General features: G+C 40.0%; 1 protein-coding gene across 2 annotated transcripts in view; it reads right to left on the reverse strand.

Annotated features, from left to right (window-relative positions):
* myo16 (myosin XVI) overlaps positions 1–24,214 on the reverse strand; it is a 64,691-nt gene that overhangs the window by 35,976 nt on the left and 4,501 nt on the right. For both annotated transcript variants that reach the window (XR_003299834.1, XM_026377303.1), the window contains exons 2-13: positions 23,918–24,187; positions 17,627–17,697; positions 17,151–17,294; positions 10,987–11,095; positions 9,101–9,225; positions 8,865–8,990; positions 5,763–5,838; positions 4,374–4,524; positions 4,116–4,266; positions 3,812–3,922; positions 2,004–2,069; positions 656–783 (exon numbers count right to left, since the gene is read on the reverse strand). Coding sequence is in view for 1 of the 2 variants with exons in the window: in XM_026377303.1 (XP_026233088.1) it covers positions 656–783; positions 2,004–2,069; positions 3,812–3,922; positions 4,116–4,266; positions 4,374–4,524; positions 5,763–5,838; positions 8,865–8,990; positions 9,101–9,225; positions 10,987–11,095; positions 17,151–17,294; positions 17,627–17,697; positions 23,918–24,187 (1,528 nt within the window). In the remaining variant the exon portion in view is untranslated. The remainder of the gene's footprint in view (positions 1–655; positions 784–2,003; positions 2,070–3,811; positions 3,923–4,115; positions 4,267–4,373; positions 4,525–5,762; positions 5,839–8,864; positions 8,991–9,100; positions 9,226–10,986; positions 11,096–17,150; positions 17,295–17,626; positions 17,698–23,917; positions 24,188–24,214) is intronic.

Raw genomic sequence — 24,214 nt, forward strand, 5'->3', positions numbered from 1 at the left:
TATTTCCTACTAATGACCCTGCTGAGTGTGAAGTCCAAAGGCCTTTCCACTGTCTTTTCATTTAGCAGTTTTTATTAGATTTCAAGGGCATTCTGTTAGAGCACTAGCCTCAGGGGATATATGGCTGCTGATTGCCATAAACGTGTGGGAGTGCGTATGTACTTATGTGGGGAGACGAAGAGTAAAACAGAAAGCTTGAACAAAAGCATGCACTAGGGGAAGGATCAAGAAAACAGCATAGTGTGTGTTTGTGCAAATGCACAGTACAACGTGTGTATGTGTATGTGAGATGGATAGCCTGTGGCCAGGGTGCATTAACTCTCTGCCAGATTGGTTACAACTCAGCAGGAATGCCATTGGAGAGCCAGAACAGGATTTAATTGCAATCACAGGGCTGCATCCATCCAGTTGAGGACAAAGAGCAAGATGCTGTAACGCTCCCAGCAAACATTAATCTCTGGCACAACAGTGAATGGGTCTGCACCTCAGCACTGGCTGAGCGCTATTAATCTCCCGGGGAGTGTTTAACTGGTGTGTGGCAAAAGGGTGTGCACAAACCAGGTGGCCAGTTGAACTTCACCATTGTTCACACAATTATTTCACACCGTTGACATTTTTGAGTCCATGTTTGCATGTTAAAAGAAGATGGTGGTACCTTAAGATGAAACACTGTGGTCGTCTCTCTTGTAGCATCATGTGGTACGCTCTCTCTGCTGAGGAGAAGATGTGAGGGGGCAGAGAGGAGCACAGACGACCTGTGGAGCTCAGGTACAACTGACTCACCTGAAAGAGAGAGAGTGAGAGATAGAATGGTGTAGGCAGTATGTGAACAATGGAAAACAAACTTGTTGTAACATGGATACACACCTAGGTGGAGAAAGAGAGGATAAAGTTTCAGCAAAACAATCAAACCAGGTTGGCCACACTATATCGGTGTGTCTAGTTCACAACAACAAGGGAAAACTGTCATCAATTTAACCACTAGAAACCCCGACACATTTAGTACACCATCCATGCTGGAGTATTTTAAGGCAATGCACCATAACTAATTAAAGGCTAAGCTAATATTAAGTTATAAATTTGTATGTTTAGCAGACGCTCAGTTGTCACATTCGACTGTAACAACCCTATCTGTCACCAGACTAGCACATGTATGCCAGTACTGTATTTGTGGCAGCAAGGAGGAAGGGCTGTGGACCACCAGACTAGATGAGGTGACAGACGACTAGTAGATCACACATGTGAAGGCATATGTCGTTCTCACTCTGGATCCTCCCTGCTCCTCCACACACCCTCTGAGTTGGGTAAAGATGCCTGGAGTGAATCCAAACGTAGCCAGGAATGGGGCAGCCTGAGGGTACTTGGCTTCGTTCTGTCATGGCAGCAGAAGAGGTCTCCCCCTCCACTGAACCCCTCCTGGGTCCACATGGGCAAGTATTAATCTGACATTAATCCAGCTATAACATGTTGTTTATGGAGAGTTTAATTCCAAATGAGTTTTCCACTATTTGAACTAAAGATTCACGCAGCTGTTGCTGATGTGGGTATGTCAACATTAACACAAAGTCAATACTTCACAGGCACCTCTATACAGTGGATAAAATATGGATTAAATATAGTATGTTTTCTCCAAAATTGATAAGCCAGTGTGGCTTGGCATAAAAATTCCTGTGTGGGTTTGACTTCTTATGTATGTGTAAGAGAGAGAGTGCATGTTGAGCGAAACTGGATCCCTCTCTTCCTTAGCTGATGCAGAGTAAGTATTGTGCTGTGTATCACTGACAGGAAGACTGCATTATTTATCGACAAAGGTCAATTTCATTTGTTCATTCCCTGCTTATTATAAAGCTAACATCCTTTGTAGCATGATTTGCCTAAAGCCTATCCCACCGGCTACTGTAAACAAGAAGTTAATGGATTGTGGTATACGTGCAACTACAAGCTCAAGTACAGCATGTATTGTAAGCCTGTGCGAACTATAGCTACTTTAAATGCATGCTTACCAAAGTGGAATAGATGGGAAGCTCTTTGTTTGGATTGACCAGTAGAACAATGTGTCCAATGTAAGTCTACAAAAGAGCAGAAAACACTTGAGTCATCTTCGTCCCAGTGGCTGCTGTAAACATGAAATTAATGCAATTTTATAAAACATTCATCTTTTGGGAGTGAGATGGCACAGTATTGCTTCAATTGACCATTCTGACAAACAAACAATAACCTGAAAACATAAGTGCTGTGCTACTCATTTATCAACATGCACGGTGTGACAAACACTACTATGATATGGTAATCTCATAGCAGAGAAAGATCAGAATGGGATTCAGTAAGAACCTTAGTAAAGACCTTTTTCCAATAGTAACTAAAAATCTGTGTTCCCTATAGCAAACATTTCTGAACTGACTTTATTTCTTACCCTTTCCATTAAACTGCTGACCCTGTTTCTCACAAAGAGTACTGAAGGCTGCCTGAAACACACCATCTTCTGGGAGAAGACATTTAGTAACATGCTGTTCTGTCCTCAGCCCATGGCTCAAGGTTAATGACTTGAATAAACAGAGCATAATTTAACACACTATTCTACTATGTTGAGATTTTAACTTGCATAAAACCTGAAAAACCTGAAAGTGGTAAGACACTTTCACCCACAAACTCCTCTGATTAATCTCATGACATGCTTGTCAATAATCCAGCATTTTCTTTCCCTAGCTTCTTGCTGCTCTCCTCAGGGGTTTAGTGGTGCACTGGTCCTTCTATCCTGGCAGAAGGCAGCAGATCACTCATCAAAGCCCCATCTCTGACCACCCTGCTGGGAACATATGGAGTGTTCACTGTCTTTGTCCTTACTCTATTTCTGTCCTTCACCACATCTCTGCTTTCTCTACTTTATTTTTGAAATGCCCTGTATCATAGTATGTGCTCAAAGTCAAGTACGTCATTTATAGAAATGGAAATAAAAGAGTTTGTATTTACAATTTGTTTTTCACCAGTCATGCCCAAGATAGCTGCACTTCTTCAACTGACTCTTGTGCCTTTTCAACACTTTTTCCTCTCTCAAATTGACTGTACCTATCTAGCCCCCATAGCTCTGAATTCTAATCGTTTCGCTTTTTTGTTCATTCACCACTCTATTTCCTTTCATTGTCATCTCCTTAACTGTGTCCCCTGCTGTGGCAAACCTTACTGTCTGTTGCCCATCTGGGTTTCCATAATAACAGACTATTACTTCTCTTCACAGAGAGGCTCCACATTGATCTGGATCCAGTCTTTATTCAGCTCAGTCCCAATGGAGACATATTGGCCAGACTATAGTTTTAAAATGAAGGAGAAAATGACAGCCATATAAAATGGACCCACTGTTAGAGATGAAGGTATTTTACTCTGAAAAATACCTTAGTTATTTGTCTTCCCAATCAATTTAAATGGTATTGATTTTGCACTTGTCTCTAGTGTAGGCGAGTGCTTTTGTTCGTGTGTGTGTGTGTGAGTGTCTGAACATGCACTTTAGAAGTAGATAGAATTCTTATGCTGTACTGTTGAAGTCAACAGGCAGCAACAGAGAAGGCAGGAAATGAACACTACCTAGTGTACAGACTAAATACTAGACTACCTTCACCGCCAGTCATTGTCTATGAGATTAGTTCCAAATTTGAATATTATTTGCACAAACAAACCATCACTCTATTACAAATAAACAACAAGAGTGGCCAGTTATGCCCACAAGAGAGTGCGTGTTTGCATTTTTGTACTCTAATGCATGTTGAGTGCTGAGCAGGATTTCTTATTTGATGGTACAGGAAATGTGGGTTCTTACGTAGATTTGGTCATTGCCAAATCTCTTCTGCATCTCATAAAGCAGGCTGCTGTCAGTGAGCTCGCTGAGGGATGCCAGGTCATCATTGGGTGCTGGAGGCATAAGTTTGACCTAAAAAAAATACAGTCAAGAGTTAAAAGGAACATTCAGTCTCCAACATCTGCAGCTTCGGAGATCATTACAGTTCATGACGCTGTTCTTAACTCTTGGACTTTCTCTTTAAAATGGAAGCCATCTAGAAATTGAGATTCTGTATATTCATATTGTCTTTTTGTAGTGCAGGAGCTGTAAAAAGACAAGGTACCTGCTCAAGTTTACTGGCTCCAGAGCTGAACGGGTCATCTAAGCCATTGTCCTGTGATGGCTGTCGGCACAGTGCTCCACCTGCCTCTCTGAACATAACACACTTCTCAAGCAGACTGTCCCGTTTAGCAATAGGGAAACCAAGGGGGTTTCTGTATGGACAGACGTAGAGTTTCGAAAAAGGCGGAAAGCAAACATGATTTAAATCTGCAGAGTCAATGCGACACAAACAATTGTGCTTATGAAAATGGTGACCTACAAGTTCTTCACAGGAGTGTTGAGGTCATGTGAGCCTCCATCATAGCGTTGGTCAGTGGAGGGCAGAGGAACAGAGGGGTCCTTCAATCTCTGCAGCCAGTTCTCCTCTGCTTTTAACAGCATTTCTGCTATGGGCTCTGATGCAGCAATGTCTGGTGACAGGACACACAAGACAAGCTAATCAGTATACCTGTCTGTGATGGGGTCTAACAAGACACAAGGTAGAGAATATCTTCATCCTGTCTTTTTATTTCTGTGTGACTGACAACCCCCTAGGTTCCCATCTCTTGCTCTGTCTCCCTGTTGTCAAGTGGCTTCAGAAGGACGGGTATGGGGCCCCTAGTAAAAAAGGGTGCATTGTCTCTGAGGGTTTACCTCACGTGTTATAGGCTTACATGCTAGAAGAGGCAATTGATTAAGACCAAAGGAAGACAGTCAGAGATGTGATGAAAACATAGGAGCACAAGTAAAAGGGAACTATGATAATCTAGCCATAATAAAGAGATTAGAAGATTGGTCCAAATGTATTTCATTCCTCATGAAACATTTGCAAAGCCATTTTTTAAATGTGAAAACCTGCGCTTATGTTCACATTGGCACCCTAGTTGAGATATCGATTTTTTGGGGTGTGATCATGTCCAGATTCTGATAACTGGAAGAGCAAAAAAACAAAGCAATAACCCTTATATATGTGTCTTTTTAGTCTACACTAAATGCTAAACTCCTACATCAGCCTGTGTCAAGTGACAGATTTTATTTGCATGTGCTGTGTATGTTTTTCTGTCCTTTTGATCATCCTTAGTCATGATCAGATTTCCACACAGCAAATGAAACGCATCGCAGGGGAGTGTAATGGAGCACCTCTCCTACGAGGCCCCTGATATCTCTGTTACCCTACTGAACGGCTGTAAATGGTACTTTAGCTGTCATTGCTAACATTTTGCAGAGAAGCAAAGAGAATTGGAGAAGCAAAAAAAACGTGTCGCATTAGTACGACTTGCACCAGCCCCTTATGATTACTGCTCACACACACATTTAATCAATGCACCTACTGTATGTGTGTAGAGGCATGAGCATGTGTTTTTATTTTATTAAGAAACTAGTTCTCTTGCAAATACAAAAAAAACAAACAAAAAAAACAGATGTGCACTGAAACACACACACCAGAGACTGATTATGAGCGACCCTCATTCACTGTGTACATTGTGTGAGACTGTGTTTAATATAATCACAGTGATTTTTTTTAATGAATTAAATGGAGACTTGTCTGATTTGGTCAAATGCATTTCTTTGATTCTTGGCTTTATTGCCTCTTTTCTATTCTAGCTTCAATATTTGTATGCGCACATGCACATGTTTAGAATGCCTACAGTAAATGTAAATGTGTTACCTGAGGGCTTGTCTTGGTTGCAGTTCAAAAGAGTCGGGTTTGCCTTGTGCCTCAGGAGCTGGCTAACGATGCTTGTCTGTAAGAGATGGGAAAAACACCCACATCCACTTTTATTAGGTCCTAAACAGTTGAAAACACTTTTAGGGCACTATTATCTGCATCCTCTCTCAAACCATCAATACACAAACAAATGGAATTTCCTAGCAGAGTCTTAACGTTCTTTGAAGATCATCCTGTTAATGTCAAAGGAGACATGGTAGTTGTCCCCATATTTATTGCTACAGTGCAGATGTAGATATGTAAGTCTGAGATGTAATGTGACACATACTTACAATTTAAACCCTAAGCAGAAGATATATGCAATCTCTGTTACACATGATAGGTTTATCGTATGTATTACCCAGACTGGGGAGATCATTTAAATATGAGATCATCACAAGTCAGCCTTACAGCTGTCTACCTTCAAATTGCTCATAGAGTGACGTGATAGCTGTCACCTCTGTGCTTTATTGTTCTGTCTAGGTCTTCCTTTTTATGTTATGATCACATAGGTTCAGTTCTGACTTCTCCCTTCCATCTCATTACACCTGCACTCTCTCCTTCACCACCTTTCTTTGCCTCTGTGAAGTAAGAATAAGCTCTACATGCTGTGAAATCATACTGATTTGTGATCAGCATATGTAACATATGAGAGTCTCCAGTGTAACTCAATTTAGAGATAATGCACAAGATCTTCGTCATCATTTCGATGTAAAACTAAACTTCAGTTTACATTATTTAAGAAAAAGATGTGCGAGTGTGTGTAGTTTTGGTGTGTTGCAGAATTGCAAACAAGGTGTGTACCTTTGGAGGCTATGTTTAAGGAATGCTTACAAAAGTTAAAGGTGTTGATGCTTTTGTCTAAGCATTTGCAGTATTTTCAGTGTTTATTCAATAGCAAAAAAAAAAAAAAAACTCTTAACATCAAGCAACTATATGATTAGGCTTGAGCTAAATTACCAACTGGTAAAACTAACTACAAATTAAACTGAAAATAAAACAATGTCCCTTAATAAGCTTCCACTGTTCACGGCATCAAAAAGCAACCCAGACAACTCAATAAAATAAAACAACATCAAAGGGGCACTGCACTCCACCAATGTTACACATCTAGATTATTTTACTCTGGAATACTACAGGGTACTACTACTCACCCTGAGAAGACAGGGCTCTGGATCAGCTTTTCAAAGCCTGATTTGGGTTGTGGGCTTTGAGACTTCAAATTCTTGAAATGTGGCTTATGTAAGATTATTTTGACCTTTCTGCAACTTCTGCAAATACAGTGCAGTAACTACAGCCCCAGTTCCATAGAAATGCAATACTAAACATACCAACACACTTTTCTGTAAGTCACATTTTTATACTATAGTACACTAATTAGACATTAACTGCAGTACAGAACAGTGGCTTAACATAACCAGCAGACTGTCTATGACCCATGCCAACAGCTGTTCACTTATGAGTCTACAGCATCTCTACTGCCCACAAACTCTGTCAGCTGTACTCACACCCTATAAATACTGCAACACGTCAATAGCACCACAAGATCTAAACTCTTCAGAGGGTCAAAGTTTCACAGGACCAGTAAAAGGTCACAGTATGCGGAGATCAACGGGGGCAAAGTTACCTCATAGCAGATTTAGATTCAGCTTGAGTTATTGGTAAGGAACCTTTAATGATATTTGTCAGAAATATATATATATATATATATATATATATATATATATATATATGCATTTTGACACTGTGTCATTTTGTTTGAAAATCCATCCCAAGACTTAACAACTCTTTCCTCAAGAGAACTTACAAAGCTTTGACTCAAACAAGGGAAGCCAGAAGTTGGTATTTAACTTATCGTAGGACAGGAATGTTTAATTAGCAGCATTAATGGGGTCATACATCTTCTTAAAGGGTCAGTCTATTCCACAATGTTGAAGGAGTCTTTAAAGTACCAACTAATGTGTGCAGTTGCTAGCCAGTCTTTCCAGACAACAATTTGCTTCTGACTCATATGAACAAAATATTTTATTTGTGGAACCAGTTATTCAGTTGGCTGGACACACACACATCTTGAACCCATAATATCCAGTGTTACTGAAGAGACACTGTCAATCCAGCTACAATATAATGAAATGATGACAGGAAGTGAGAGTTAAGAAGGTTGAGAGACTAGTTTATATGCAGGAAGCAAAGCACTGGCACCAGTAAAGAGCCAATGGCTGTGATGATTTTGTACTGCAAGGGAAACCTAATCAATTCTTCAATCTGCTAGACTGCCACTCAAGTCACATCCACTTAGATATTATACACACACACTTACACAGTGTGTAACTGTACATGTGGAAAGTCTGAACAACAAGGAGCCACAAGGAGAATATTTACCTATTTAGAAGGCTGCTGTTTGAAGGACTTGTATATCTAGTTTTACTGATCAACTAACAACTAGGAAAGGTTAGAAAATAAAGGCACTAGATTTGCAACACTAAAACAGAAAAAGGATGTGGATTAAAGTAGGGTAAGAAAGAATTTTTAAAACACAGCTTCGGGAAAGATAAACCAAAGAAATAGTCATGCTGAATACCAAAAGAATAAATTCTTTGTCAGCAGCCAAGCACGCAGCCCAGAAACAAAATTAAATATCCAGTTGGGTCAGCAAGATCTGAATGTGATCACTTCCTTTCCTCCATGGTTGGGCCACTGCCACACCGCCACATCCTGTCAAGCCACCACAACCCCCACTCTCCCGTATCTGGAAATTAATCTCTGTTTCTCTTAGAGAGAGAGCTTTAAAATGGTGCTCATCTAAAATGCTGTAACAAATGCATTTGCAGTGCTACTGCTGGCAGCAGACTGTTGCTGATCAATTGTCCCAAAAGAGCCATTTATCAGTGTGCACAGGGTAACTGGAGGCAACAATCCATCAGTAGATTTCTCATAATTTTATTCATTTCATTAATGTCAGCAGTCACACTGGATCAATGCAGATAGATAACCTGAAATGATTACTACTTGATTAATGTGCAAAAAGACTGTGGCATTTTGTTTTGTGCGGCTGAGAGTTACCTGTCCATATTTAGCAGCCAGATGAAGAGGGGTCCAGAAGTTGTTGTCAGCAGGATTAGGATCTCCCCCATTCTCGAGAAGCACACACACCACATCCTTGTAACCACTGGCAGATGCTATGTGGAGCTTCAGAGAGAGAATTATGACAGCAAAAAAGAAAGAGATCACTGTATCTGAAAAAGACTGAATTGAAGAATAAATTATAAATAAATTTACATACACATGACCTTACTTACCAGAGTGACCTTGTCATCATTGGCCTGATTAAGGTTTTCTCCTGAGGCTACAAGCTGTCTAATATCAGATAACATGGTGCTGGGTCTCTGTGTCTTCACAGCATGCAGCGATGACACATCCACACCTAAAGCCCAAACACATTCAACACATTTATAGTACAATGTGATTTTAGTTGTCATGTTCAAAAGTTTAGTTTGACATTTTGGGAAAGACAAACACTAAACACTAAAGCTAGCCTGGCTTAGCATAAAGACTGGAAATGGAGGAATTAGTAAGAAAACATATTCCCCAAAATGTGCATCTATTCCTTGACGTAATACCCTGATTCAACTTCACTAATCCAGAGTCCTGACAGAGCTTTGCATTTGCAAATTGCTGTTTACACAGTGTAAATGCAATGCAATTTTAGGAAAGGTTGCACAGCGTAAACACACAACTACCCAACTCAATTCTAAATCCAAGGAAGCACAGTCGAAATGGATGGCCAAAAGCAATTCTGATGTTGATGACACAGTAAGAATCAGAAAGTCATCTAGTACTCATACAGAGCCCCAGTCCCTGACCCGAATGATTCAAGGCCACTTTAGCATGTCTCCTGCACCATTACAGACCTACAGAGGTCTACTAAGGCATCACAAACTATGAAGATAAATGCATTGCTCCATAATCACATTCATACAGTGTACCTGACTTTGGTTGCTGTAATAGAGTCTATTGATTATCAATCAATCCAAATCTATACTTGGATTAGCTCTAGGCCACTAACTAATGGGACTGGTTGTATCAGTTAATCAATAAGTTTGTCTTTGCAAACAAATGAGGGCCACAGGGTTTGTGGATGCTTGAAACACAAAATAACTTTGCCACAAAGATATTAGAGATTGATTCTTGTATAAATCCAGTATTCCATTGGAATATTAGGGCTAGAGACTATGAAAGGATGAAAAAAATTAGTACAGCACAAAAGTCTCCTTGTTCTCCTCTATCCCTGATGTTGAGACACATGGACAGTCTGTCTTTTTCCCACAACCACACAAACTTGATGGGGATAGAGAGCATGCAGCCAAGTTGCTATAGCAACAGAGGCTGAGTGAGCCTGTGTGAGTAAGAGTGTGTTTCATGGTGGCAAAGCCCAGCACGATGGGGGGGAGGTATCAGGGGAGCTGAAGGTAGGCAGGAGGCAACAGATCACCACAGTGGCTGGCAGACGGAAGCAGAGACAGGTTTAAAAAATTCTATGGCTGGGCAGTTAGACCTGTGTGGGCCTGTGTGTGTGATGTGTGTGTGATGTGTGTGTGATGTGTGTCTGTAGGGTGGTGTAGGATTTGATGAGTTAGCTATCTGCAGTTAGAAGCTTGCACTCGTCTTGTGCTCCCACAAGCTCATGTATGGCTAGAGACAGAAGGATGAAGGAGGACCCTCCATCATTGTCTAGTTCTGCTTCTGTCTAGCTGTCTCAGCATGATTCCCATTTCTCTATGTGCCTCCCCCTGTTTCTCTGGCACGTGTCCCTGCTCTTCGTCTACCATTCTATGATTTTGCATTAACCATTTCCATCTCTCTGTGCACCTAACTCTTCTGTGACTTTATCTCTATCATGTGCAGCTCCTATAATGACCATCTCCTTTTCTATGGTAGAGAAATGCCCAATGCACAGTCCATCATAAAGCCCTGTAGATGTACTTTATCTTCACACACACACACCCACATGTCCATTCTAACTGAAGGCCTCTATGCAGTCTATCTATCCATTATTCACAGTGCCACTAGACCACCAATGTTTTAGTTATATGCAATGCTTGTAATAGAGTTTCAAGATGCTAGCAGCAAGACAAGAGGATTCCTTATACAACACAAAGCAAACATGAGGTGTACTGAGATTTACCATTTTCCTCCAGGTGTTTTCGGAGGATATAGCTGGTCTCAGTTCCTTCTGAGGCATAGTCCAGAGGAATGTTTCCATTGACGTCCTGTAGCATAATGTTCACTCCAGCCTTCCAGACACAGGGCAAAAAAAAAAAAAAAAAAGCCAGAGGAGACACAAACAAATTGAGTTTTAACCAGGCCCATGCATCAGACTTGAATCAGTGATAAAGTGAGACCAATTATCTTGACCTCCCAGAGGTGTGTAGCTCTACAGAAACATGAAGGCATGCAGACAATGCAGTGAATCAAAGAATTAATTAAATAACTGAGGCAGAGAAGAGTGAGGGTATCGGTTGCAGTTACCTGGGATCATACTGGTGAGCATATGTATGTGTGACAAGATTAATGTATGTTTACTGAACAAAGACAGCGAGCTTTGGAGCAGCCTGCTGTTAAAATGTAAGATAACATGGTAGACCATCCCCCAGACTCCTTTAATGATTGTTACTCAGACGAAAGCAAAGTCATTGGTCACAATATGGTTATGATTGATTGCTTCTCTTAGGGGGAACTCTCCTGTTCTCATTATTTGTGAAAATACTGCACTACTTTACTCGTAGACCAGAAATGTGTACAAGCCATGCAAAATGTAGTTTCAAAGATTCTATGGACTTTCCTGTTGTCCTTTTCATTATCACCCCCTCTTTGGGATTAGGTACTAAAAGTAACATACATCTTTAGAATGGGCAATTGTCAGCATGCAGCCATAAATTGCTTCCAGTTGTTTGACTAAACCATAAAGGACAAGCCAGTGTAACGACTGTAGCAGGACCACAACTGATAATAAGAACAGAGGGCTCTAAGCGAGGATCCTTATTGTATATTTACAGCTAATAGAATTCTAACGACACAGTTGCAGTGCGGCAAAGAGATTTATGGCCTTGTCCTTAGGCAGACAGAAAGGGAAAACAAAAAATGAGAGCAAGAGGGCTGAAAATGCAAGGGGGGAGAGCAATCAGCAAAATTACCACCATCTAATGACTTAAGATTACAAACCTCAAAACAACTTGTGTTAAATTGATTCACAATATAATTTAATAATGAAAATTAAATGTTTTAAATCTAAGAAATACCAATCTGTTATAGTATGCTAAAAGCAGTGCAATGCTGTCAGACAATGTGTTCTGGTGAGGTTTGGGGTTTCACTGTGCACACATCTGTGCCGGCCGGTCGTATCTGTTTTCAGTCACTGATGAGGGATTGTTAGGGGTTAACAATGGGAATTAATTAACATCAACAATCAGCTGCTGCTTCGTGATTATTCATGAGAAAACAAGAAACCTTATCGCAACATGGAGCTAAGCTTGAGGAGTGAGAGATGATGAGTGAGTCAGCTAGAGCATATTATGCTGCTTCTGCCCACCCCCACCACCACACATTCAAGCACACACTCCACACTTTATCCCTCCCTCACCTTCTAATTTAAAATTTGGGCTGCTCCTTTTATATTTCTTAGATTTAAGCTTTGCCCCCAAATGGTAATCAACTTCCTTGTGAACCTGACAGCTCCTCTCCGGGTGCCTTTGTTTATGTGTGTGTGTGTGTGTGTGTGTGAGAGTTTTTGTGTGTGCATGTACTGCACAGTGGGGCAGTAAAGGGGTGTGCTAACCCAGGCAATTCACTTCAAGGTCCAGTAAAAGTCAATAGGAGTCTGGATTGATGAAGTTATCAGCTGACAGACAGATATATCTTCCTCTCTCTGTCAAGAGGCCACTCTCACCACTGATCAATGATCTGTGATCAGTGGTGAGAGAGAGAGAGACAGTTTTGTTTTGTAAAAGTAAAAATAAAAGTACAAATAAAATACATGAATAATTCTGTAATTAATAATGTATAATAAGACAAATGTTATTATTCTATAATTTTGTCATCAATCACAAGACAGTAAACAACACAATAATAAACATCTTTATCCAGTGTGAAAGTAAATTCATGTCAATGCCTGCTCTACTTGCCTTTATGCCTTGAAGCATCCTAATGTAAGGATGATGTTTAGGAGATTGAGCAGTGTATCTGACTTCACTTGAAAAGTACTGACAGATATAAACCAGTTTGATGCCAACTCATAACCACACAGGCTATAAGGGGTTAACAATTTGACTTCTGGACCTAACACGCTTCCTCTCACATTATGCTGGATCTACCTCACACTTCCCAGAGATGGAAATCTGTTAACACTGTGATGCCTGTGGTTCATAATGGTAGTCGTTACACACTGTGACTGCTACACAATCAATAACAACGAGTAGCTATGTGCTGAAAGTGGTCCCTGGGGCAGTCACTACTGAGTTGGACACCATGACAGCCCAGTAGAAATTGAACAAACAGATCCCATACACTTTTGCTTTGTTTCAAAAATCTATACTCTTGTGTTTAGAGAGAGATTATTCCACTTCTCTGTCTACAATCACACATCTATGAAGGTTCAATATAATACACTCCCGTCCAAAAAAAAGGCACACACTCTAATATGGACCGCCTTTGGCTTTGATTACAAAATGCATTCTCTGTGGCATCATTTCAAAAGGATTTTGCAGTGTCACAACATTTATTCCCGTCCAGAGTTGCATTAATTTTTCGTCAAGATCTTGTATTTATGACTGGAGAGTCGGTCCGCTGAACAAAGTCTTCTCCAGAACATCCCAAATATTCTCAATGGGGTTGAGGTCTGGACTCTGTGGTGGACAATCCATGTATGAAAATGATGTGTCATGCTCCTTGAACCACTCTTTCACAATTTGAGCCAGATGAATCCTGGCATTGCCATCTTGAAATATGCCCATGTCATCAGGGAAGAAGAAAATCCATTAATGGAATAACCTGGTCATCTAGTATATTCATGTAGTCAGCTGACCTCAGTCTTTGGGCACATAACGTTGCTGAACCTAGAACTGACCAACTGCAGCAACCCTCAAATCATAGCACTGCCGTCTTTGCTTGATTCATGCCAATAATTTGACCCTTTGGAAACAGATTAATGTCTTTTCCAAGACCACAGGATATGTCTTCTGACATGGCTGTTTAGGAAAAAGCTATTCACTGCATCAGTTAGTGGTAAATCACTTGTTGCCAGCTAAAACATAAACACCTATGCAGTAAGTATCCAAGGCTCTTACCTATTTGCTTCTTTTTGCTTTTAAATCCAGGTGATGAATTTGTTTTAGACGGGAAGTGTATATAGTAGTTTAGTGATGTGTTGGAAACAAAAGAAACTATGTAATAACCACATTATTTTGAAATGAAAGGTTATTTGTCCACGTTGTGTACATACACATTCTGATGTGATCTAGTTATACTTAATCATAGGTTTGTTCACAAACTCCTGCAATTTCGTGACAATATTACAACAACATGTTCTTTCATTCTTAGATTTTCAATGCTTCAGACTTAAATTAAAGCAGTGTGCAACTCATGTGCAGTGAAGTTTAGTGCCAGGGGCTTGCTGTTAATCCTTGGACTTCAAAGGACTTGGACTTCACGAGTTCTAAACTTCTCATTTACAAGCACAGAAAGTGGGTCAACTCTGCAACTGTAACCCTGCTGGCCTTTGAACTGTAAGATGAGTAATAACATTTTGGGACAGAATCTGATTCCTGTGGAATACACAATCACTCAGCTACATCTTCCTATGTAAAAGTTTAGGGACTAGCTGGTATCTCACAGAGAACTTTAGTTCGTAAAAAAGCAGCAGTGGTGGTAAACAAATTAAGACAGAAAAATTCCTTTTTATGTTCCCTCCAAGTCTATTCCTTGTATTCTACACTGTGTCAAAAGGTAAAAACTCTCACTTATAATTATTCATAAAGGCACAGGAAGCGGAATGAGGACAAATCTGCAATTAGTCCTAATTATTTACCACATCTTTTTCCTGGGTTTCAGTTTTATAAGAAATGAAATTAAGAAGACATAATTGAACCACTAGAAGAAGAAATATGATTTGATAAGTATCTTGTGGGCAGGGGCAGAAGAAGGTCAGCTAAGATGTAACAGATGTAGATCAAGAACATCTGTTAAGCCAAGTTTAATTAAGTCTAATTAAGTACTAAACATGCAACTCGATGTGGAATTGAGTCTGGGTTTTTTTTTTGATAATGAGACTGTTTTCATAACCAAACATCACATCAAAATGCAATATTGTGTGTCATCATTCACAAAAACTACACACTTAGTCATGTTTTCATTTACTAAGTGACAATCCACTCTCGCTCTGCACTATCAGCTAATTCTTACAGAGTCTCAATGCTGAACATTAGCCATAGCTGGAACTAGGATTATGTTTAGGAAGGGGTCTGAAAATGGGCTGGGAATGGGAGCGTTTAAAATGGCTTCTTCCCCTCCTGCTGTTTGGAGACATGAGATAAGAGAATTATTAACATTACTGCCAATCTGGACACAGAGCAACTATCAACCCAGACGTCTCATTAACCCCCTCCCCCCCACAATTTCCCCACCAGATGAGCTTGGTAACATCTCTGTCAGCAAAAATCAGTCTGCTCCTCTGTGTATACTGGAGACAGGAATTCAGGGACCAGAAGGAGAGGACGAGGAGAGGCAAAAGAGAGAAAGAGATGAAGGAGTGGGACACAAAAGATTAGTACATATTAGTAGGACTATTCCTTCCTGTGTCAATCAAAGACTGCCAGTCAAGCTCCTCTAGCAAGATTACCGTTTCACTTGTTATTAAAATATAAACCCATTATAGATCTCCCACGACTCTGATAAGACAGCAGTTTGAGAACGACTGGGCACTAGCGGGGTCAGTGTGGTGGAGGAGACAGAATGTCAAAATGAATGAACAAAAGAAAAAGGATATTGGATGTGCATTAAAAATATGGCTTGACTATTTTCTACTATGGCAGACAGGAAGACTGGACTGTCTTTTCAGAAACCATCTTCCCCAATGATTATAGTAGTAAAGGTACACTAAAGTGTTTATCACTGCCCTAATGAAGATTTGCACAGTTTTGGAAAATAAGTTTCTAACTTGGTTAGCCTCCTCACTATGATGCACACTCAGTTGCAAACAGAAGTATCTGTATCTTACTATTAAAAGACAGGCTGAAAAATGTTTTTGCAATAGGTAAAAACTGAGTAGGTAAGACTTCATTTAGAAGGACTAGTTCTGTCTTGGTGGAGAATGGGAGACATTTAGTTAATGCCTCCCTGAAAGCAGTATTAAATCTCTCTCTCTCTCTCATGGTATTGGCTATCATGGAAGCATAACTCACAGCATAAATTGGCTGTGGCATGTCTGTATCACACCCTGGACTACTAACTAGACAGCCTGCATGAATGTTCGCTCGAACAAAAATAAAATGAGTGCAAATACAAAACATGCACATGAATCCAACAATCATACAGTGAGTACAGGCTGACAGATTCACCAGATTCACTCTCTACACCCTTTGCATGGCAGCTATTCAGACATATCCATTTCTCTAAAGCACATTGCTTTCCTGTCCCACAGACATGCAGGCAGCAATCACTCAGGACCCAATCAGCTGAACCAGGCTGTAAATGATTCTGCCAAGATCCAGAATGAAGTCAACTCTCCCTAGGTCTAATCAACACCAGCACAGCAGACCCAGTCCACTGAGTGACTGGGCTGGATGTGCATGCCCTCCTCTGCAGCTGGCTTTGGTCTCATTATGGGTCTAATCAGTATTACTACGGCTCCAGTTGAGACATCCTCCACAGATCAGGCTCTCGCTTTGATTTCTAAATATTCCCATTTTCAGTGATTCAACTGTGTTTGTGAGGGTGGAAAGTCATGTATCAAACCTTCAGTAATCCAAAGAACCTCATCAATAGACGATGATCCACTTGGACAAAAAAATTCTGGGTGACTAATGTGAATACAGTCATTGGTTCAATGCTAATTTGAAGCTTACCTTTATCTTGTATGCAAACCATTCCAAAACACTAATCTAATTTGTAGGTGACATGCTTGGAATTGGATGGATCAACAAAAAAAAGTACATTCAGGAAATGTATCCTCGCATGCCTGTGTCTCCGTGTGTGTATTTGTGGTACTGTATTATAATATATATTAATATTTTAATATATAATATTGTTTTCTACTAATAGACTACATGTTCGTATTTCTGTGTGTGTGTCTCTCACAAGCAGCAGCAGCAGCACCACGTCCGCATGGTCACACACACATGCCACATGCAAAGCTGTCCACAGGTCCTCGTCCTGCAGGTTGACATTCAGGCCTCGTTCAATCAGAAGCTCTGCCGCGAACACATTGTCATGGCGAGCACACTGTAGAATGCAAGGACAGAAGATTTCCTTACTATTAGTTTTCACAAATTGAAATTTGTGATGCACTGATAACACTAAATGGTACACATGAGTTGTTCAGTGTGTGTGGCATAACAATTAATACAGTAGATGTGCGAACTGTAATGTAGACCAAATGTAAAAATGAGAGTGTGTGAAATATACATAGTATGAGCACCCCCTTTATGTAAAATGATGGGCATGTTTGTATCACACACCGGGGATACTTTCCCAAATTTAGTGATCATCATCTTATCAAAGAGCTCTGAGGTTTGCTGCAACATTTAATTTACTTTAGTAATAATTGATTTTACCAGGTGTAGCAAGGATCCCCCAGAAGAAATGGGAGTGTTGGGGTCTACTCCCTCCTTCAGAAGACGCAATACTGCAAGACGACAAACATCCAAAGATTAGCATTAAATACAAAGATACACACACTTAGTGAGAGCACACACATGCACAACACACATACTCGTCTATGCCACTCACTAAAAAAACCCATGTATGTATGTAAGTGCCCTCTGACTGTCCTTGACCTGACAGCATAGATCATTGGTTTGGTAGCGTGTGTTTGGTAGTTCCTTGTAACACACACACACACATCCATGTTGCATTAAGCAAGGGTGCGTTGCGCTGTCAGTGAGCAGCACAACCCACTTACACACTGACACAGATCTACTGAAGAAAACACAAACCATTACAAACAAGTACATGCAGTCAGCTGTAAACAAATGAATGGGGAGTAGAAGGCAAAACAAGGTCACTTTACCACTGGTTTATTTTTTATTCAAAAGAAAATACAGTTGGACATAGTGGGCAAGAAAGAAAGGGAGCATCCTGGAGTGTGTGTGACAGATAAACAGAGTAGGATGGACAAACACGACAGAGGGAAGTGAAGTGCTGTGGATCAGACATATGTGATTTCACCAACACTGACAGCACTGGATGGATACTGACTAAACCCTGGAAGACACTGTACCAGCAAAACATCCACAGCTGTCACGCAATACTGCTTCAGAGACACACACACTCACAAGTCTTTAACCAAAGTCAATGGCTCTGAAGATAGTACAGTAGTAATTTACCTTGGTAATAATTCCAACTAATGAATTCTGTTTATGACCCCCATGAGGTCATTTCATTTAAAGGGTCATTATCTAGGCAGACATTCTTAAATAACCTCATCTATTCCATACAGACACAGGAGTCATGTTTTAAAACAGGAGTATGTTATGAAAGTATATACAGAGTATGTGATAAAATAATACCACAAAATAAGCTTGAAAACTAGTATATGTGTCATGAAACAATAAACATGTACGTCTGTATTAATGACACATTAAATTCTGTTAATAAGCTACAACTATTGTACTGAATTTGTCTTGCAGATCCAATACAAAACTCTCTGCCTCTGCCTGATCTCATGAATGTTTAATTATTGCTGCATAGGCACATAGGCATGAACACAGAACTGTTTCTTATGGACACACGTGTCAATACAATTCAAGTCTAATTCAACCAATTAAAATGTTTTGTTTTCGTTGAATGTACGAATATACTAATACTTAAAGCAACGGTTAGCAGTTTATGGCTTTTTCTGTAGTAAAAAAAAAAAGGCAGCAAAGCCTAGATGCCGACATCCATGACATAAAAAGCAATATTGTCATCATCAAATTTGTCTTACTTGACTAACTAGACATGCAAACATAGGAAAGAGGAGCATAGGAGCATTACATATTGCATACATGTTCCAGTCAACTAATGCCCTTAAGTGCTTCTTGGTTTTTAAAAGGTTGCTGGTAAACCTTGGAGTCAGCCAGAACAATCACGTCATGATCTTCAATATAATATGGCAGTTCAGGACTGAAAACCACCAGTTAACATTTGTCTAATGCTAAAGTACCATGAAAAGATAATGATCTTAAGGTGTGCTTATGGCACATTACTAAATGTGTCTAACAACAGGTTGAAGGTCAAGTGCTACATATCAACCTTGACACAGTAAAAGAAAAGGAGCTATGTATTTGACTAGCAACATGCACATAAAAAATCAATACTATTGACTATTGCATCACTTTGTCAATACCAATCACAGTTAGTGTATAGCAATATTATGTTAATATATATATATATATAAAATCCTATATATTATATATATATATATATACGTAGATATATACTGTATATATATCCACCTGTGCTGCCAAGCAGATCAATACAAGAACATGTTGAGTGTTAAATCTTTATATGTTAGTATTTGATTATATTCTGATGTCACGCTTTGGACTTGGACGTGTGGGAGTGTGTGTCTGTGTTTATCAGAGGCCACTGATAGGGAAATGAAGAGTGGGAGTGACATGGTGTTGGTTGTCATTTTGTTCAAAATAACCAAACAGCTGTTAGACATATGTGGTGTTTCCATGGCAACCAGATAAGACCTGGTAGCAGAGTGCAAAAAAGAGAGAGGGAGAAAAGGCAACCTTTACCTAAGGTACAAGTTGACAGAATGATTTGCATCCGACACCTGGATGCTCTATTACCTTTATACAAATTTTCCAAAGAAACCCCAAATTAATGAACACTGTAAACCTCTTAGATAAAATTAGCTGGCAAAGTGCTTTTATTCATACTCTCTTACATGCTTCTGTTGCCTCTCCTAAATTACTGACCTGCACTATCAGACCCCTAATAAAGCATGAATGAGTCATCAAGTGGCCCAAACATTTAGTACCAAAAGCTCAAACACCATTGCCAGATGATGTATTATAGTTAGCATTAATTGAATCCCTGCTGTATCAGAGTCAAAGATGTAAGATATTAAACTGGATTCCATGATAAAGCTATCATGACACATTTATCTACTGCCTCTGTGGGCCAAGGCCCAGTTCTGTCAAAAACACGGCAGGTGTTAGACATGTCTTTAATCCCAGCATGCTGCATTGCAGAGAAACCTCAATACATTCACAACATCCATAATCACCATTCTCTCCACTTTCCTGTCTGATTGTGTCTTGTATGTATTTGAGGAAATGTTATATAATTTAAAGTGGCTGGCAGTAGCTGTTATTCCCAATGAATAGGACAATTGTTGGATCAATATAATGATACAAAACCCAGCATGCTCATTGATAAATAAGATATATAAGAAAGTACAGCTAAATGTCTAGAGGTTTCTACTACAGTACAGGACGCCTCAACTACTCTGAGTGGCACATACTTAGATTTTCAACTGCAGGTGCAGTGCTGTCTTGCACAAGCATGAACATTAGAACAGGTGACTAGAGAATATCATTTTCTTTTAAAAAACACACAACATATAACTACATTCAGAAAAAAAGCTACTTGAGCTGCTGTGAAGATCTGCATGACCACATCTTCAAACAGGTTTACGTGTTCATCTATGTTCAATATTGGGGACTATGAGCTGCAGTTATATTGAATGTGATTTAAAATATATTTAGGGTTTATGGCCAATAGGACAAAGGTCTGTTTTAACTCTGAGAAAACTGTATGCTGTGTCTGTAGGGAAGCTTTTCTGTACTGATCTAGAGGCAGGGGCTGCATCAACTTCTAACTATTGTATGATTACATTTTATGAATTACGTCTAAACCAGTGCTTCTAAACACCACACACTCACTTTGAAGGATCTATACACACCGATCAATAATACTGATCTGTGAGTCCATATACAGTAGACATACGCTTCCAAAAAGTGAATATCACAACCTCACACAAGCGCAGGGAAAAAGCACTGAATACATTCCTCAATCCAGCAATGCTTCTGGCTTGTCTTAGCATCCCCATTGAAGAAAATTGAAAGTGGTTATTGCTATGTGGCTGTTTAGCACAGAGCACAGAGGAGAGGACAGAGGACAAAAGGAATGTGCTAGATAAAAGGAGAATAACCAAGACATAAGTATTTATTCTCTGGAGACTGTGAATGTCTTTCATAGTTAGCCAAACCATGGTTGTCAAGATATTTCTACTATGGATGGTGTTAGAAAACACATATATAGAGCAGAGTGCCCCATATATGGCTAACAAAATAAGAATTGAATTGCTCCTCACCTTGTTTAAGACTTAATCATTTAGATAAAGTCACAACATTTCTAGCATTGTGTTTTACTACAAAACATCAACATAACTCAAAAATGTCATAGTAAATATAATCACTGAAAGTGGAGACATAATAAAAAATGACTGGGCTCAGTAGCTACAGGGGCAGCAGCTTGCCCATTTCACCAGTGTCAGTAGTGGCTCAAAAAGCCAGATGGATGAACTGAATGATAAATACTGTTGGAACAGAGAAGCAAGATGAGATATGGTTGGATCCTATGCGACTTTAGGGCTTGAAACGACATTGGAATTTTTTTACATTAGAGCTACAACATCATAACGCTTCTTTCCTGCTGAAATTCAGTTTCTTGTGCTTTCCAATTTTTGATTATCCCACTGTGTTCAACCTTTTGTCTTTTCTCCACCCTGCATCTCTTTATCTCATTCTCCTTCATCGTATTTCCTGTACAAGAAGGCCGATAAGAAAATAAATCCTTTGTGATGTGTGTCTCTGATTACCTGGATGCAGTCTCAGCAGACTGAGTTTCTTCACTATCTATGACTCTAATCCTGAAGCCAGCTCACTAAAAACTGGCTTTAATTAGGACATAACATGGCTCTGCCTAATCTCACCATCTCTCTCACTCCTCTTCAACTTCTTTGTTTCTTCTGCTATTTCCTCTCTGAGTCTCATCTCATCACCCTCTCTTTCTCCTGCACACACACACAAATTCTTAAAAACAGTAATTAAAAAACCATCGTCATCATCATCTGGGTGATGTAGTGCTGAAAAACTGTGTATCCTCTAAAAGGTATAAAAGCTATTGTTGCTGTATACAACTTTAACAAGTTTTAAAAGTTTTACTACAGTCTATTGGTCTAATTTGACACCTGAAAGGCTCCACAAGATCCACAAGATGATGGTTTTAAGATAATAGCGACTATGAAATATACAAGGATTCATTGTATATTTTAGACATGAAGGAACCACTTGCATGATTTCCAGGTAAAATACAAGGTTATCCTGACATTGTCAGTGGGTTACTGCAGATCCCCTTCTCCTTTACTTACATCCACCCCTAGGCTCTTAATGCAACAAGTGCTAGTATACATTCATTCTTCTCTTATATTGCTTCTGTTATGCGAGGAAAAGATCGAGAAATGTTCCTACATTACTCTGGGGAGGGTCCTAGTCTGAGGTATCCTATCATTCTGTACAAAAAAAGAAGCTAACTTGTGCAGCAATGGTGAAAAAACTGTTATTACTCAGAGCGCCACTTAGTAATGCTCAAGAACCATCATCAAGGTACGAGTCCTGACCCACCACCCTAGTGTTACCTCAAAGTGGTCTGGACAGACCCTCCAGCCCCAACAAAAAGCCAGGTGCAGGGAAAAGGACAAGGCAGGGCAATGTGACATGAATAGATTATAAAGCTTTCAAGCAGTCTATTGACTCAAGGGATCTATTGCATGCGAGTCTACAATTTTGTTTAATTTAGATCCAAGTCTTGCCTTTAACAGTACCAAAGGGTCATAAGGCCTTGACATAGCAAAGCAAATAGTACCCTTGTTCACTGCCTTAGTAAGACATGTGTGGTAAAGGGAAGAGGGGTATCTGGTCTGATTCATGCCAAGCCAAGGAACACTGGTTTCAGTCTGGCTGGCAATGAAACACCAGCTGCTCCTACAGACCCCAGCTGAACCTTATTGGCAGCCAGGGAGCAGAGATTAACACAGTGACCTGCAAAGACCGCTGGTAGGACTGACACAGGTACACCCAGACAGCTGGGTAAATGACTAGGAAATGACTGGCATAAACTCAAAAAGCAACACAGTAAGGTTGGACGAATATCAGCGGCCTTTGAACTTATAAGCTAATTGAGTAGCTGATCTTATAAAAACAGCCTGAGAATTTGATTGTGTTTTTACTGGGAGCCCGGCTGCTTAAAACTACAGCCCGAGGGCAGATATAATTTACTCTTTGTCTAGGAAAAGCTGATCCTCTTGCCCAATGTGATACCATAACAAAAAGAAAAATTTTTTTTACATGTACTTTTTTGAGGCAGAAAAATAACAAAGTTCATGTGTGGAAAAACACACAGAACCAGAAACATTATTGATCTAGCCATTTACTAGTCATGGCTGAATGGGAAAGGTCTAGCAACCAACCAGGCAGCAGCAACAAAACCAAATTGGACTCGTTTTACCAACAAAGTCCAACAAACATTTCTCTGTTGAACTATTTTGTCCTTGAGCTGTTTGTACCAAGTTAAAAGCTCCACTCTGTTCTCCTCACCTGAGTGGACAGCTTCCAGCAGAACAAACTGTGTGACCTGCAATCAGCAGCATGTTTTTGGCCCACTGCTCTGTGTGTGTGTACAGTATGCGAGAGTGAGAGTGTGTGTATTTGACAAGCAAGCACTGCAAATCTAATAGCCAGTGGTCTCCCTCAAATGTTTACTGTGCACACATCCAAACACATTAGTTCACACACCTTTTCTTTCAACCCCAATCACACACACCCTTATACGTGCACCTGCAAACACACCTTCTTTGTCATCATGGCGAATGATGGCATCCTGTATGACATCAGTGCGGCTGAAGCAGACATGGTGCTTCTTGCGGTGGTTGGACGGGACTCGAACTTTGATTCCACCTTGCTGGCGTTGGAGGGTCTTTTCCCTTTCATAGTATGCTCTTATTTGGTCACAGCGCATCCTTCTGACCAGCCGCTGCCGCTGGCCTATAGGGAGAGACTCCAGCAGACACTGGTCTATCTCCATGTTCTGACGAAAGACATTACATAGCTGGAAACAACCTAGAAAGATAGAGACAGCAAGAAAAG

The sequence above is a fragment of the Anabas testudineus genome, chromosome 21 (genome assembly GCF_900324465.2).
Source record: "Anabas testudineus chromosome 21, fAnaTes1.2, whole genome shotgun sequence".
Taxonomy (NCBI): Eukaryota; Metazoa; Chordata; class Actinopteri; order Anabantiformes; family Anabantidae; genus Anabas; species Anabas testudineus.